Raw genomic sequence first — 16,009 nt, forward strand, 5'->3', positions numbered from 1 at the left:
TATAGACATTTGAGGAAATTCTTGGGATAAAATAGAATGATGTAGTATTAGCTTTTCAGAAAGAAATTTTTTTTTTATAATTGAATTTAACATGGATCTATGGTTGATATTTTTTTTTTGAATTGAGATGATAGATGTATCACGGCAAGGCACTAACACCAAATAAATTGAGGTGACTATTAGTACCAATTAGCATGAACATTTGATTCTTTATTTTTTTTCTTTCACCAAAATACCCATTTTTTATCCTCATTTTCTTTTTAAACATTTATTGTTTTTCTCATTTAGCTATAAACTTCAGCATGGAAATTTTTTTAGTTAGCATAAACTATCTGTAATAACAATCCGTGTGATTATTACAGGTGGTCAAATTGTGATTAATAAAGTGTGATTTTTTAAATATTTATACATGATAATTAGTTTGTCTTCTCGTAATACTCCAAACTAATAAACGAATAGTCCACTATGAAGTACTTCTAGGCTACTTGTATGAATTTGTATGTTTAGAAAAAGCAATCATTTTTTTTCCTTATGAACCATCTGGGTTGGGTCAGTAGCTGGAGCCTTTGTCTCTAAAGACAAAAGTCATGGGTTCGATTGTAGATGTGGCCTTGTAATTAAATGAGGCTACAAACAAAACAACAAATGTATAAAATAAATGAAACGTGGAATATATATAAAATTAACATCTTAAAACATCGATAACCTCGTGCGATTTCATTGCTTCCAAGTTTGCCTCACGCTTTCGCTTCCTTGTCAATGAATCATCGCTTTCTTTTTTCGAATCCTCATTACTTGAAAAGGTGAGGTCCTTCTTCAAGTCGATGTCGTCATTCAAGTGAAATGAAACTTCATTTTTCTTGTCAGTATTGAAGTGTTTGATGTTTTTAAAGTCCTATAAAAATACATGAATAACAACATATTTATAAATATATAATACAATAATATCTTATGATGAATATGAAATTAAAAATACATAAACATTCGATCTTCATGTTGTTGCTAGAAAATTAATATAATGATTTGAAATGAGAAGAAAAAGTTTTTGGTATTTATAATGTTATGGAAAATATCTTCCACTTATTTATAAAGATAGAAAGTATTAATTAGGAATTTTGACAAAGGTTAATAAGAAATGCCGTGTCTTTATATAGTTGCATTGTTAATATAATTTAAGACTTACCTTATTTGTAATTTGACTTTTAAACTTTATAAATGTTTTGTCGTGTCCCTTCCGTTAGTTGAACTGTTGTATTTAATCTAATTTGAAAGTTACCATGTTTATAGACTTATAATTTGAATGGCTAGGATTGATTAGTTAGCTATTTTCGATGGTCAAGATTTATTTTTACAATGATTTTTTTCTCTATGTTCTACCAACAATATATATATATACATATATAATTTCGCATGTCCTAAAAATGTAAATTTTTCAACTTGGGGTATATAATTTTTATATAGTAGTATAGATAAAATAATCTTACGTTAAATTCCATATTAAAAAAATTATATAAATGATATATAAAGTGTCATACATACAAAGTTTTAAATAAAGAAGTTTTATACTTAAGTGATTCTAATAAATTTAAACAACATAATGTGATTTTATTAAAAATATATAGTTTATTCGGGTTTGGGTATGGAGATCGGGGATCTATGGTTTTCTATTTCTGTCTCCATCTTCGTCGGGGAATGAAATTACATCTTTATACCCGTACCCATCCTTCGGTCAACTCAGAGATTCCCCTATTAAAATGAGTTTGAGTAACACATTCTCCATCAGATGCATGTATTTTTGTCATTCTTAGACTTAAATGTGATATTAATGAAGATTGGGCATTTATATATTTGTAATGTTAGTTTCGATTCAGACGTATTGGAGACAATTTTAATCAATGATTTGCTGAGTTTCCAACCACTACTCATGGAAAACCCCTTGAGATAAAAAACCCAATACTCGAAACCGAGTTATATATATCTACTTAATTTTATTTAAAGTTTTTAATAGTTTTAGGTAATTACCATTAAGAAACTTTGTGTAAAAAACACAATTATTATTAAAACTATCTATACTCCTTTATAAAACAAACCCCCCTCCCCTCCTTAATTTTAAGAACCTGAAATGATACATTTACCCTCCATCTTAATACATCTTTATATATATTTTATAGACTGTGACTAAAATCCCTTAAAAAATATTCAACCTTTATCTATCTCTCACGCAAAAACACATAACAAAAACCCTAACTCAAATTCTTGCCCTCCTCCCACCTTTCATATCTCACGCAACAATTCATCACATCTTCGACTGCAATAAAATTACTTTTACGTTACTAATTACACCATCACTTAGGTAATTACCATTAAGAAACTTTGTCTAAAAAACACAATTACTATTAAAACTATCTATACTCCTTTATAAAACAAACCCCTTCACCTCCTTAATTTTAAAAACTTGAAATAATACATTTACCCTCCATCTTAATATATCTTTATTTATATTTTATAGATTGTGACTAAAATGCCCTGAAAAAATATTCAACCTTTATCTCTCTTTCACGCAGAAACACATAGCAAAAATCCTAACTCAAATTCTTCCCCCTCCTCCCACCTTTCATATCTCACGCAACAATTCATCACATCTTCGACCGCAATAAAATTACTTTTACGTTACTTATTACACCATCACCGTCGCCGTTACCGCCGCTGCATTGTGCAGGCACCAATGTAGTTAATAATAATAAAAAGTGAAGTTGATTAGCATGAACTTTTGAATAATTTATTTCTTTTCTTTCACCGAAATTTTATTTCCATCTATAATGCAAAATTATGAACTCAAGACAACATAAACTCATAATATACTTTCCATGTATTAGTAAAATTTGAATCTAAATTTTATGTTTAATGGTCAATCACGTAGACTATACAGGAATTTGACCAAGTTTCTATATTTATAAAACCATGACTTTGACTTTTTATTTCAAGGGCTTAGATTGTTTTTCTTTATATTTGCAATGGTCAAGATCTACTTTTAAAATGATTTTTTTCTCTTGGCTATGGTAGCCATATATATATATATATATATATATATATAATATATATATATATAATATGGCATAATAATGCAATCAAATTAAATGATTTTATTTTAGTACTAGTCTTGTACCCGCGCGCTGCGGCGGAGCATAGGTAAAAAACGATGGTTAAATAGTGGTATCGTATTATTACATGAATGTATGATACAACTCAAGTGTTTCTTAGTCTGACTGAAAGTGCAAACCACCGTTGTTGTTTTAGAGTGAGCATTATTTATGTTGATTTATTATTAAATTCAGTAACGCATGTGTGTTTTTTTGGTATACTATGTGAGCAACTTGAGGAAAGATAGAAGGGATACGCATAACGTTTTTTAAGGGTATTTTTGGAATTTCAGGGATAAAGTGTTTGATGATAGTATAGATTAAAAGGGTAAATTAGAGATTTTAAAGGTAGAGTGTTAAATTTTGAGCGGTAGTTTGTTTATATATATCGTATAGATGGTATCTGTATTGAAGTCCCGACCAGTGACATAATCTAACGATATTTCTATATCTCACTTTTTTTTCTTGAATAAGTTAGATCTGAATAGATTTAGCTAAAAAACTAAAAAGGGCATTCATTTGAAGTAATGTAGGTGTAGAATTAATCAAAGGAAATGATTTTCATAGTTATCTCCAGTTTTTGATAAGTATATTGTTAGAGAATGGTGTATAGTCTGGAATTGAGTATGTAGTAATCGTAATTATGTAGTACGTTAAAAAAATTAACAAAACAATAGTACTATCATTTAAATCTAAATTAAAAAATTGTAAAATCAAAAGATTACATTACCTAGACGTATGAATGTATGACCACTCACAGCACCTTTGTGGTTGGCTCGTAATGGGCTCATATAGTTGTATTAAGTGTGATCACTGAGTGCACACTATTGTGTGTTACTCGTGATTGACTCATTGTGTACCACGAGTACACGTACAATGTACAACGAAGTATAAAAATTACACTATAAAATGACCATGAATCATTTTATAAGTACATTGATGTGTTTGTTAAAAAAAAATCATATACAAAATAATTTTTTTTGTAAAAGTACGTTACATAGTGGTAGTTTTAACTTTTAACCGTATAAGATAATATAGGTAATACGTGAACTTGAACCATTTGCCATTCTGTTTTTTTACTCTCAAAAAAACTGAAATTATAGATCAGGAAAAAAAATAAATATATGTATGCATGTACTGTATATGCAAATGCAATTATAGTGAGCCAGGTTATTGAATAGTGATCATTTTTCTTTTTCCTTTCTATCGAGTATATATCTAATCACTAGGTCTTATCAATCACTTCATAATATGAAAACAACTCTTTACAGTATATAACTAGCAAAATAAATATGTCGGAAATATGTAACGTGGATTGCCAAAATGATGGTCCATTTGTTAGATAACCCAAAAACCAACCCCTTCCACAGACGTCTTAGTTTTAATCCTCATACATGGCATACCGATATGTAGTTGCACCAACTCTACTTTTTCTAATTATGGGTAACCAACGGTACTGATCTTATAATCAAAAAGTAAAAGAGAACTAGAAAAAAACCCGCATAACGTGACGACGGTATAGTGGTTGTGATTGGTAATGGTGGCAGGGGCAACTTTTGGTTGGGGTGACGACGTCAACTGACATAGGTAAATAATTTAAATGTATATGAATATTTGATGTAAAACGGTAGTGACCTTCAGAAAATAAAGACTAATGATATACATATTTATTAAGGCTGTAATAATAATATCGGATATGGTGGGAATAAAATTGACAACAATTGGTAAGAGTGAAGTTGTAAAACTTTAAGTAGTAAAATGAAATAAATAAAATAAGATTTTAATGGTTTTCTTTTACAAACAAAATAAACAAAATCTCTCTATATAATAAAATAATATTGTTTTCTATAAGTAGTTTTAAAAAGTTTTTGATGTGGCAAATTCATAGTTCACCTTAAATTTTTTTTATTTAATTATGATGTCATATTTATAAAATAGAAAAAGCCTTTTACATAAAGAAAATTTTTTTATCTCTTAGATAATATTAGTCTTTTTTTATTTACTTAATGCAGTAGTCATCTTTATTTTAAAAGTTATTATTGTGTTAGTGATTTATTAACTATATAGTTATTGTGTTAGTTGAATTATTAGATTTATATCAAATCAATTATTTATATAAAGAAAAAAAAATCTCTCTTAGATAATATTTGTCTTTTTTTAATTTACTTAATGCAGTAGTCATTTTTATTTTAAAAATTATTATTGTGTTAGTGATTTATTAATTATATAGTTATTGTGTTAGTTGAATTATTAGATTTATATCAAGTCATAATGCTTTAGTATAAACATCATATATATATATATATATATTAATATATTTTATAATTTTAAAATTTTAATTAACATGCCCAGATTGAAGTCGGGTTGATTAACTGAGAAAAGAATGAAAATGAAATGGTAAGATTTTAGATCAAAAATAATGTGGGTTGTAAAAGTAGGAGTACACTTAAATGAAAGAAGACTGTCACGGTTTTGGCCACCACTTTGATATCATTAGTGGACTTTCAGACGGGTGGTTTGCTCAAAATGTAGAGTTAATTGAGCTCAAAGCTACGTGCGTTTGGGGTTTAGTCGGTTGGTGGGTTCCTTTAGCTATTAAGACATTGAGTACGCGATGTTGGCTTAATTGGCCGTAAAAGAAAATAACTTAAACTTTAATATTAGTTGTAAGTTTAATTTTTTCTTTGAAAGGTGTGGAGTACTCGTGGTGGAGGGTTTAACATACGTTTTCCTAAATGGATCCACGCTTAACGTGCGTAAAAAACTTGTACCTTCCATATTAAAAGATCACCTCTGAATTTTATGGTAAGTATACAACTATTTAATGCCTTTTAACTACATCACTTAAGGTTGCATTTAGCAAAACTTTTTTTATTTAAAAGGCACTGCATCAACTAATATAGCCGATTTAACCTAAACAAGCCTAATTTATTAGACAATTTAACTACCTGGACATACCAAAAGTTTAAAGGCATCATATGTGGTTATCCCATCCTATAAATCATGGACGCCAAGTTAGTACTTCTCATACAACACCGTCATCCCCCATGATGTTTCGTATTGTGACAACTAATTACCTTGTTGCATTGTGCGGATACATTTCTAGTCTCTCTTACAAGTTGAACCGAGTCTTTACGCATTGTATTTCGAGCATTTGTTTTGTGCTTCATAAATAACCTTGAATTGGAAATTTAAAAATTAATTCCTTTTCTCTACAAATTCTGTTTTGTAAGACTAGAAGTCTAGAACCTCGAAGTTAACCTAACAGTCAAGGCCCATCCTTCATGGTGCATTCTATAATAGAACAATCAGATATAGGCCTGATATATTGGCCCATACATCGTAAAAATGCAACTTGGCAATTTGCTTCAAATTTCGGCCCAAGGCCGTCGAGCCATTTCAAGTTTTCAACATCGTTTTTATTCTATGGACGCTTTATGCCGACCCCGAATCCCATGTGGCAATTCTTTCACCGATCACTTCCCATTGTAAAATGATAAAGTAAACATTATTAATTTTTTTTATATTGTATGTATTTTCATATTTGTACACCTTTAATATGATGTACACCTTTAATATGATGTACACCTTTAGAGCGTTTCGAAAAAAATGATAAACATACCACATATAATATGATGTAAAGTTCTTCAAATTTTTTATATTGTATTGTAAATTTATCATCTCTCAAGTCTCAAATTTATGGTTTTTTTTCTTTCTTTTTCGTTATTGGATATTTAGTAGGTATGATATGGTTTTCAATGTGATTGTTGCCACTGACCTAGTGTGGTATATTGGTTTGGTTGTTTTGAGCTTAAGCTTTATTTTTTAAATCGAAAGAAAAACAACAATAATACTCAAAACTGAATCATACAAGTATGCGCAAGTTGTTTGCAATGCTAGAATCTAAATAACTCGATGATTGGTTTAGTATTTTACCGAGACTCGATAACAAAGCTAAAAAAACTGGCATAAGTCTTCATTTTGCACTTCCAACTCCAAATTCTCTTTCTAGAGTCGATCATTTTCGAAATGCTATAAAAGTGTACCGATCCAGTCAAGATGCTTATAACAAATGAATTTATAGAGAGAGTCTTGAGCAAAAAGTGTGGATAGAGCCCCAAGGCCCGCTACAAAGCAAAAGATACATGAGATCTCCACCCATGTTTACCAATATCTGATTTTGTAACTTAGAGGTGAGTACGGTTTGGTTTGGATCGGTTTTTGACTAAAACCGAAAACCAAACCGCTATAGAATCTAAAACCATTGGGTTTTGATTTTTTCGGTTTTTTCGGTTTGGATTTTTTTGTTTTGGTTTAGTCGGTTTTTACCACTTTACAGGTTTGAGCCAAATTGAGCTAAAAAAAATTAAGTTTATACCATATAATTATAATACAATTTCAATAACTTATCCAAACAATATCAGTAACAAAAACAATACAACAACAATAAATCCATCAATAGACAGACTTGTGAGTATTCTATATTTGTGGCATATGTATAAATTAGTGTGATAGGAATATCATTGAACTCAACATACAACATACTTATGACTGTATAAATAATAAATTATGATAAAAAAAACCCATAATATTTATACTATATTATAAAAGAAATAACCCCTTTTATTTATGGAAGTGTTGAAAATATGTAGTATTTTCACTTAGTACCTCTTAAAATATTTCAACATACACTACTCTATAACATTAATGATTAATTTACACTATCAATCCTTTATTTTTTAATATATTTTCATTAACCATTTACATCAATTATTCACACCACTCGACGCCGTCTCCACCACCAACACTTGGCCCCCACTACAACGACATTGTCATGACCACCGCCGCATTGCGCAGGTAACGTGCTAGTTATGTAAGGTTCCATAATATTTCTATAAATTACTTTAAAAGATGGCTTAAAGTCTTAAACATCACCTTATCCATGTGATAATGATATCTAGCATAATTTGAAAGATGATCAAAATAAAATTAACGGATTATATTTTCATATTTTTCTAAAGACTTTAGTTAATTTTTATATCTCAGTATCATTAGTTCATTGCTCATTGTGTAATTAATAATTTAATGATGTATAAAGATGTTACAACAGCTAGCAGAAAATAAAATGTAACAGCTTTGATAGCCAAACAAAACCAAACCAACCTTTTTAGATGCTTCCTTATTCTCTTCATCTTCTTCTTCCTTCTTCCCTGTTTCTTTAAGCAATTTTCACATACTCCCCTATCTCTATTTCTATATCTATAAAAAGATCCTTCAATTTTTAATTTGAAAAATTTAATTTACAAGAAAAGGGTCTTTTTCTCTCATCCCCAACAACTACTTTGTCTAATGACATTTCAACTATCTCTTTAACTCTCTCTAACCATTTAAGTAAATAATTTCCTTTCATTTTTCATTTCTTGTTCTTGGATTTGAATTTTGAAGTACACCCATTATTAAAAATGGGAACTTGGAATTGGGTTTTTGTTTTGGCGCTTATATCTGCTGATTTTATGTTGAATCTTGATGCTTTTGAGCTTCGTAAAGGTCAAAAAACTGAAAGAATTTCAGGTAATTTTTCCTTTTTCATTCTTTTTGTTTGTTGGATTTTTGGTAAATTCATGATTGGAAGTAAGTAAGGCTAGATTTGAAGATTAGGGTTTTATTTGAATTTAGTATATGTTATTGATCTGACATCCCATTAGCTAGGATTTGATGTGATTTCTAACTTCTTCATGTGTTAGTATGCTACCACATAATCATTGGCTTGATGCTTCTTTAATTCCTTTTGTTATTTGCTTTTGGTTTGAATAGTACATTTTTGTTTAGTAATGTCTTCTTTTTGTAAACCCACATTGATTGTCACTTCGTAATTAATGGTGTGAGGTAGGGCAGGACTAATAGACACTTAAGCATGGTTAAAAAGAAGTTTCTTTTTTAATGTTTATACGTAGCATAGGATAATCAATATTGTTGCAGATAGTGCACCTGTTTCATCGCTATAGTATTATGTATAATGGACTATGAAAATTATCAGTAATAGTCACATGTACTCAGTTAACCCATCTTAGCAATTTGAGCTTGAAAAATAAATTTCTTCAAAACGTGAATTCACACACCTAGTCAAGTATATTGTGATAAGAAGTTCAAAACGTGAATTCACACACCTAGTCAAGTAGTCAACTTGAGGTTGGATGTCCTTGTGATGCTCATGATCCGTAATCAATCATTGTTTTTGTGCTAATTCTACTTCAATGTGTGCGATATAGGTAGCGCTGGTGATGTGTTGGAAGATGATCCAGTTGGAAGGCTGAAAGTTTTTGTTTATGAGCTACCGAGTAAATACAACAAGAAAATTTTACAAAAGGACCCTCGATGTCTCAACCATATGTTTGCTGCTGAAATCTATATGCATAGATTCCTCTTATCAAGTCCTGTTAGAACTCTGAATCCTGAGGAAGCAGATTGGTTTTATACCCCGGTTTACACCACCTGTGACCTAACACCAAATGGCCTGCCGTTACCTTTCAAATCACCACGTATGATGAGAAGTGCAATTCAACTTATTTCTTCTAATTGGCCTTACTGGAATAGGACTGAAGGCGCTGATCACTTCTTCATTGTACCACATGATTTTGGTGCTTGTTTTCATTATCAAGTATGAATTTTGGACTCTCTTATTATATTGTCAATTAGGGTGGAAAAATGCGTGGGATGGTCACATAATAATGTGGGTTAGGGTCTATTCCGGAAATTTGTTAAGGTGTGGCTCAAAAGGGGTTGGGTCAGGCTGGCCTCAAACACATTTTATAATACGGAGTAACATTATAGATAGTTAACTTGTTCAATGTTAAATATGACTACAAAACGATATTACTGCCTATTACAATTTATCTAGAAGTTTTTTGATAGAGCATCTCAGAAGGTTTGAATACATTTTGGATGACTTTCACACCGTTTGACCCATTTGGTCCATTTCATTTTAGTTAAATCTTTTAAGTTAACTTTTTTGAAGTTTTAAAATGTTCTTTTTGTGTTTATTCCCTTAAACTATGGTCTTGTTATAGGAAGAAAAGGCTATTGAGAGAGGGATTCTTCCACTTCTTCAACGAGCTACTTTGGTTCAAACTTTTGGGCAACGAAATCATGTTTGCTTAAAAGATGGTTCAATCACGGTGCCACCATATGCCCCTCCTCAAAAGATGCAATCTCATTTGATCCCTCCAAGCATTCCTCGATCCATCTTTGTCTACTTCAGAGGCTTGTTTTATGATGTTGGAAACGATCCTGAAGGTGGTTATTATGCAAGGTATGGATCTGCAGTATTCTTAAAACCACCCGTGCATAATAAAAATGAGATGGTTGTATGGATCAGTAATGGGTAAAGTTTTTAGGAGTTCTTCAATACAAAAGTTGACCCAGACAACAAGTTTTTGAATTTCATATATAACATTAGTGTTCATGTAATAAATATGGCTACAAAGCTATTATTAGAATAGTGATCCAGTTTTTTTTTTTGACTAAGCAATTTAGGAGAATGTTAACACTTCTAATAACTTTGGGTTACTTTTAAACCATTCAATGTGTTCTTTTTAGCTGTTCTCTTAAATTTTAACCACGTTAACCTGTTATCAGAAAATATAAGTGCATTAGGTTTAATTTATGTTGTGATTAATAAAATTTCCGGAGGTACCACCTTACTTTCGTATATTGATGTCCACGGAAGGAATATGGGTCTTGTAACTGTACCCGTTTACTTATTTAATGGGTTGGTTTTGGTTCTGTTTTATCTCATTTGTCAAATATAAAAGCATAATGGGTCAAACATATTGGAAGCCGCCCAAAGTTTATTTTTAAAGCATATAACCATTTTAATCGTTTCATTTATAGATTCACATAAAGCTTTTTCATCTATACTGTTTTTTTTAATAATAGTTTATGCAATAATTGTTCATATTTTCCTTGAAAATCTGACAAAATTGTTATGCTTCCAATAAATTCTGCTTGTCCTGTGATACAAAAGTCAACCGCTATTCAACCCACCCACCTTGCCCATCTTTCTACCTCTAGTAGTGTACTATAACTGACGATTTACACAACAGAAATAGACATCTAAAGGATTGGTAGATCCCAGCAGTTTTTTTTTATCTCCTGTCTTTGTGCATTGGTATGAAAAACGTCCTTTTTCTGATCTTGCAGAGGAGCAAGAGCAGCTGTGTGGGAAAACTTCAAAGATAACCCTCTCTTTGACATCTCAACCGAACATCCAACAACATACTATGAAGACATGCAGAGAGCTGTTTTTTGCTTATGTCCACTTGGATGGGCCCCATGGAGTCCACGACTTGTTGAAGCAGTGATATTTGGTTGCATCCCAGTTATCATAGCAGATGACATTGTCTTGCCTTTTGCTGATGCAATTCCATGGGAAGACATTGGAGTTTATGTGGATGAAAAAGATGTTCCTAATTTAGACACCATCTTGACATCAATTCCAACAGAAGTTATATTGAGAAAGCAGAGATTACTTGCTAATCCTTCGATGAAACAAGCCATGTTATTCCCGCATCCTGCACAACCAGGTGATGCTTTCCATCAAATCTTGAACGGTCTTGCCCGTAAGCTGCCTCATGATAAGAGTGTTTATTTGAGGAAAGGCGAGAAGGTCTTAAATTGGACTGCAGGTCCTCTAGCTGATCTGAAACCATGGTAGCTCATAGTATGTTTTAGTTGACTTGTGAGAATGTTTATTATGAGCGAAAGCATGGATTGAACTCTTGAAATTTATAGGCATGTGTACTAGTGGTCCTTCTTAGCAGTGCGGGGATTTTGGGGTATATTTTGTTTGATTGTATAATGTAGTTGATTTTGAGCGATATGATCAAATATTATGGACTCTTCCTTCTTTTCTTATTCTTTCATAGTTGACATAATGTATTTCTTTTGATGATCATTGGAAGATGTGAAGGCATGAATGACATTGTAGGTACATGTTGATATATATAGGGAAGGTTGTGTGAAAATTTTAAATGACACTCAATTACCTTATCATATTTGTTTATCATTAGTATTTTGTTTATCATATTTGTGATGACCTGTAGTATTGTACAACGGCTCAAAACAACTTTATAAAGTTACAACCAAGTAACTATTATAAGCACACATCATGATTATGTAAGTATAATAATTTTAACACATGAATTCTTTTGCAACAACTTCAAATATGTTCACTTAAAAGTATCCAAGCAGATAAAATACCTTAGATAGATAATCAACTTAAATAGCAAATTAAATTATATACTCGTGGATGAGCAGCTTCTACAGGAACTTAACGCCAAATGAATCTGAACAAGCCGGAATCCCAGTTATCAGGAATTGGCCTGTCAATTACACTTATCCAGGTACTTGTCGGAGTTCCACCAGCTCTTCCTTCAACATCTTTGAGGTGTGACCAACAGTAGTAGTAGTAGTCCTTTTGGCTTTTCTTTTCCACCACCCTCCTCCTTGGGATTAGCTTCCTTAGGCAACGGATGACTGTAGGAATCGTATCACTACCATATGCCTCTACGTACTTGGGATGGCAAATCGATAAAAAGGCATCTGGTAATGGTGAGGGATCCAAACGGAAGTTTGAATGAAATGTGAGTCTTTGAACATTTGTAGCCGGAGACGTGACCCTTAGTCTGACATCACCTATACTAAATGGCGGAGTAAACAAAGAAGATTCAGAACAACTTTCTATCATGAATTTGAAGTTGCTTGACAAGTTGAGTGTTCCCCTCATGTTAAGAAAAAAAGAAAGATCAACGGGATCCTCCAGCTCCAGTCGTAGTACAATTTGGTTAGGAACAACGATTGGAAACGAGAGACCTGGCATCCCTTCACCTGTGTAACTGAAAAAAACTAAACGTGGAGAACAAACTTGTATCACAATTTCTATCTTTATCAGCTGGAATCGTGTGACAAATCTCTGCAAGGAAGGACAAGTGACATCCAAGATTTTCAGGTCGCTACGGTGAATATGAAGGGTCAAAATCTCGAGAACGGGGAAGGTATTGTTGGAAGTGAATATGTCCCGTTGTCAATGACCAAACCACCTATAAATAATTCTCTCAGGCTTCCGAATGAGTCTTTGTTGACCCATAGACGCTTCTCCCACACGACCCTTGGTAAGTTTAAATCAAACAAGCGAAGACTTGGGACATCAGAGAGTTCCAGAATACCACATCCAGCACGTGGGGCAATTTTCAGTTCTTGAAGACAACGGACGTTTTTAACCTTGAGGGTCTTGTATTTGTTCAGAAACATAAGGTTGATCTTTTCAAGTAAGGTACAAGTAGAGAATATCTTATCAAGCACCTCTTCGCTTATGTGGACTCTAACCAACTCTAATATCCGGAGGTTCACGCACCTAATTCTGATATTGTTATTGCTGAAGCTGCAGGTCCGCATGAAAAGACTGGTGCTGAACCTAATGCCGATGGCTTGTTTTACACTCATGGTATGCAGGTTTTCAGGGGAAAATATCTCATCTGGCAACGTATACGAATCACGATAAGGAAAAGCGAGCGTGAGGTACGTAAAGCTCCTTGAGAGTAGAGCTTTTACTAGAAGCTGCTACTTTGCGGACCCATTTATGGGTCAGATAAACATCTGTTCGGCCGTAGACGTCAAAGTGAAGATCAAAACTTACAATGGGTATGTTTTCTCGACGATACCTTCTTAGAGTGCGGCTGATCAACTTCCTATAATTTAGTATTTAGATCTTTAATTTGTTCATGCTGACCGGAGGGTAGGGATGGTAGACCAAGCGTGTAGCCATGACTTTGACACAAGGCACGTGCGAGCGGCTTCTAATTTTACGGGCAACAGTGATTGAATATATTGGATCAGCTCCTCCGGAACGTCTCGTGTGACATCTCTTCCTTGCTGTGGGCAGGGGCGGCCGATCGCTCTCCTACTTCTCTTTGCTTTCCCCATAGAATGAATATGTCGAAAATTTACGGCCTAGTTAATTATCCCTACCGTGGGTGTATATAGGAAAATTATTCCATTTTACCCCGTTTAGTTTATTATATAGATACAATACAATGAGCCCCCAATATTATTTACTTATAAAATTAATTTATTACGTATAACTTATCTTTATATTATATATTTACTAGTTTATACCCCTTGCACGTTTATATCTTACTTAGTGATTTTTCTATGATGTATATAATAAAAACAACGGTAAAAATTGATGCGAATAATTACATATCATAAATTAGACGTTAATATAGATTGAAGTGCAAAAGTATGGTTAAGCTCCGCTTGAGCATGTCCATATTGATCAAGATAAGTAATTACTATAAGTTTTTCAAATTAAAATACTAATTCTAAAGCAATTTATAAGGAATTTTCACCCGTCGTTGTTGTCGTCATTAGTCGGCACCCCACCATGACACCTTCGCTACCACCGTTGCTGCTTTATGTGAATACCCTTGTAGTTTTATGGATAAGACAACATATATATCTTATTAAAATTGAATTAGATAAGTTAGATATAATTTTATTAAACCACTGGTTAATAAACAGTTGTAACTAAGTCCCTCTGTGAGGGTTCAGATTTAAGGAGACGAAATTGAGTCTGAGTAGGCAAAGTTTCTTCTTAATATATAGTCTTGTTTTTGGACGACCTATTAAAGGGGTTTTTCTCGTACATAGTATTGAGTGAGAGGACTGTCTAGCGTGGACCTGCTTAAGACAACATAGTTTATTAAAATTGTTATGACATCATCTTTTGCTTACATGGCTTTTCAATATTTTCTTACATGAATTCTTGATATATACTAATTTTGTTAATGTAATGTCATCTCCCTATTAATAAGGTTTAACTAAATTCATGTTTTTATATGATACTCTTTTAACCCCATATTTTAAATATCTAAACAAAGTGTTATCGTTGGAGTTTTTTAAACAAATGATGTATGAACAAATAATATAGATAATTATGTATTTTTATTTGTAAAGTTTTCAATTAGATGACCCGGGTTAAACCCGGGTTTAATTAGCTATTCTAAAATGAAAATAGCATTTGGCTATGAAGTTTGAACCAAATCTTACCCCAACATTACAATTCCACTCCGCCATTGTAACATACGAGTAATAGTAATAATTAAATTTTTGTTTTCTTATGAAAAACCTAAAGTAAAACAAAAAGTCAGACAACATTCCTTTGGAATTGTAAACTGAAATAATAAAAAGGGTTCCTGTAAAAGCATTGCTTAAATCCAGGTCCGTTTCAAAACAATGAAAGTCACTTAGACAACATTCTTTTGATTTATGTCTCGTACATATATATATATATATATATATATATATATATATATATATATATATATTATGTTAGATAAGACTTGGTGAAAAAGTTATACTAATGAAAATACTTAAAAACACTATTAATTGATATAAGTTTCATCAAATGTCATTTAACACAAACACAATTATTTCGATTCAAAGTTAGAAAAGTTCTTTTTAAAAATTCAGAAGAATTGAAAGTGGAAGTATCATTATATTGTTAAATTGATTCCTTTCGGTTAATAATAAATGTAAAACTTTTAAGAGGATTATTAAAGAAACATATACGTAGAAGAAGTCAACTAAGCAACAAACAAACAAGAAAAACTCAAATACAAGGAAAGCAAAAAAGTTAAAAGATGTGCATTCAATGAATGAGGATTCTTTCCGGTTCTTCCAGCTTGACTAGTTTTCCCAATTTGACTAGTCAAGTTGGGAGGATCTTAACCCTTGATTGATTAAAAATCAAGGGCTAAAATTCAATCATTAACTTTAAATTTTGACCATTAATTTTCAATTAAGGATCAAAA

General features: G+C 31.9%; 1 protein-coding gene across 1 annotated transcript; it reads left to right on the top strand.

Moving 5' to 3' along the window:
• Nucleotides 1-8,338: 8,338 nt before the first annotated feature.
• LOC122586940 (probable beta-1,4-xylosyltransferase IRX10L) lies at nt 8,339-12,093 on the top strand. The gene is made up of 4 exons (XM_043758973.1): nt 8,339-8,711; nt 9,410-9,798; nt 10,208-10,449; nt 11,340-12,093. Exons 1-4 carry the CDS (start codon nt 8,603-8,605, stop codon nt 11,851-11,853), a joined length of 1,254 nt encoding a protein of 417 aa, XP_043614908.1. The 5' UTR covers nt 8,339-8,602; the 3' UTR covers nt 11,854-12,093.
• Nucleotides 12,094-16,009: the final 3,916 nt, after the last annotated feature.

Source organism: Erigeron canadensis, chromosome 2 (assembly GCF_010389155.1).
Source record: "Erigeron canadensis isolate Cc75 chromosome 2, C_canadensis_v1, whole genome shotgun sequence".
Taxonomy (NCBI): Eukaryota; Viridiplantae; Streptophyta; class Magnoliopsida; order Asterales; family Asteraceae; genus Erigeron; species Erigeron canadensis.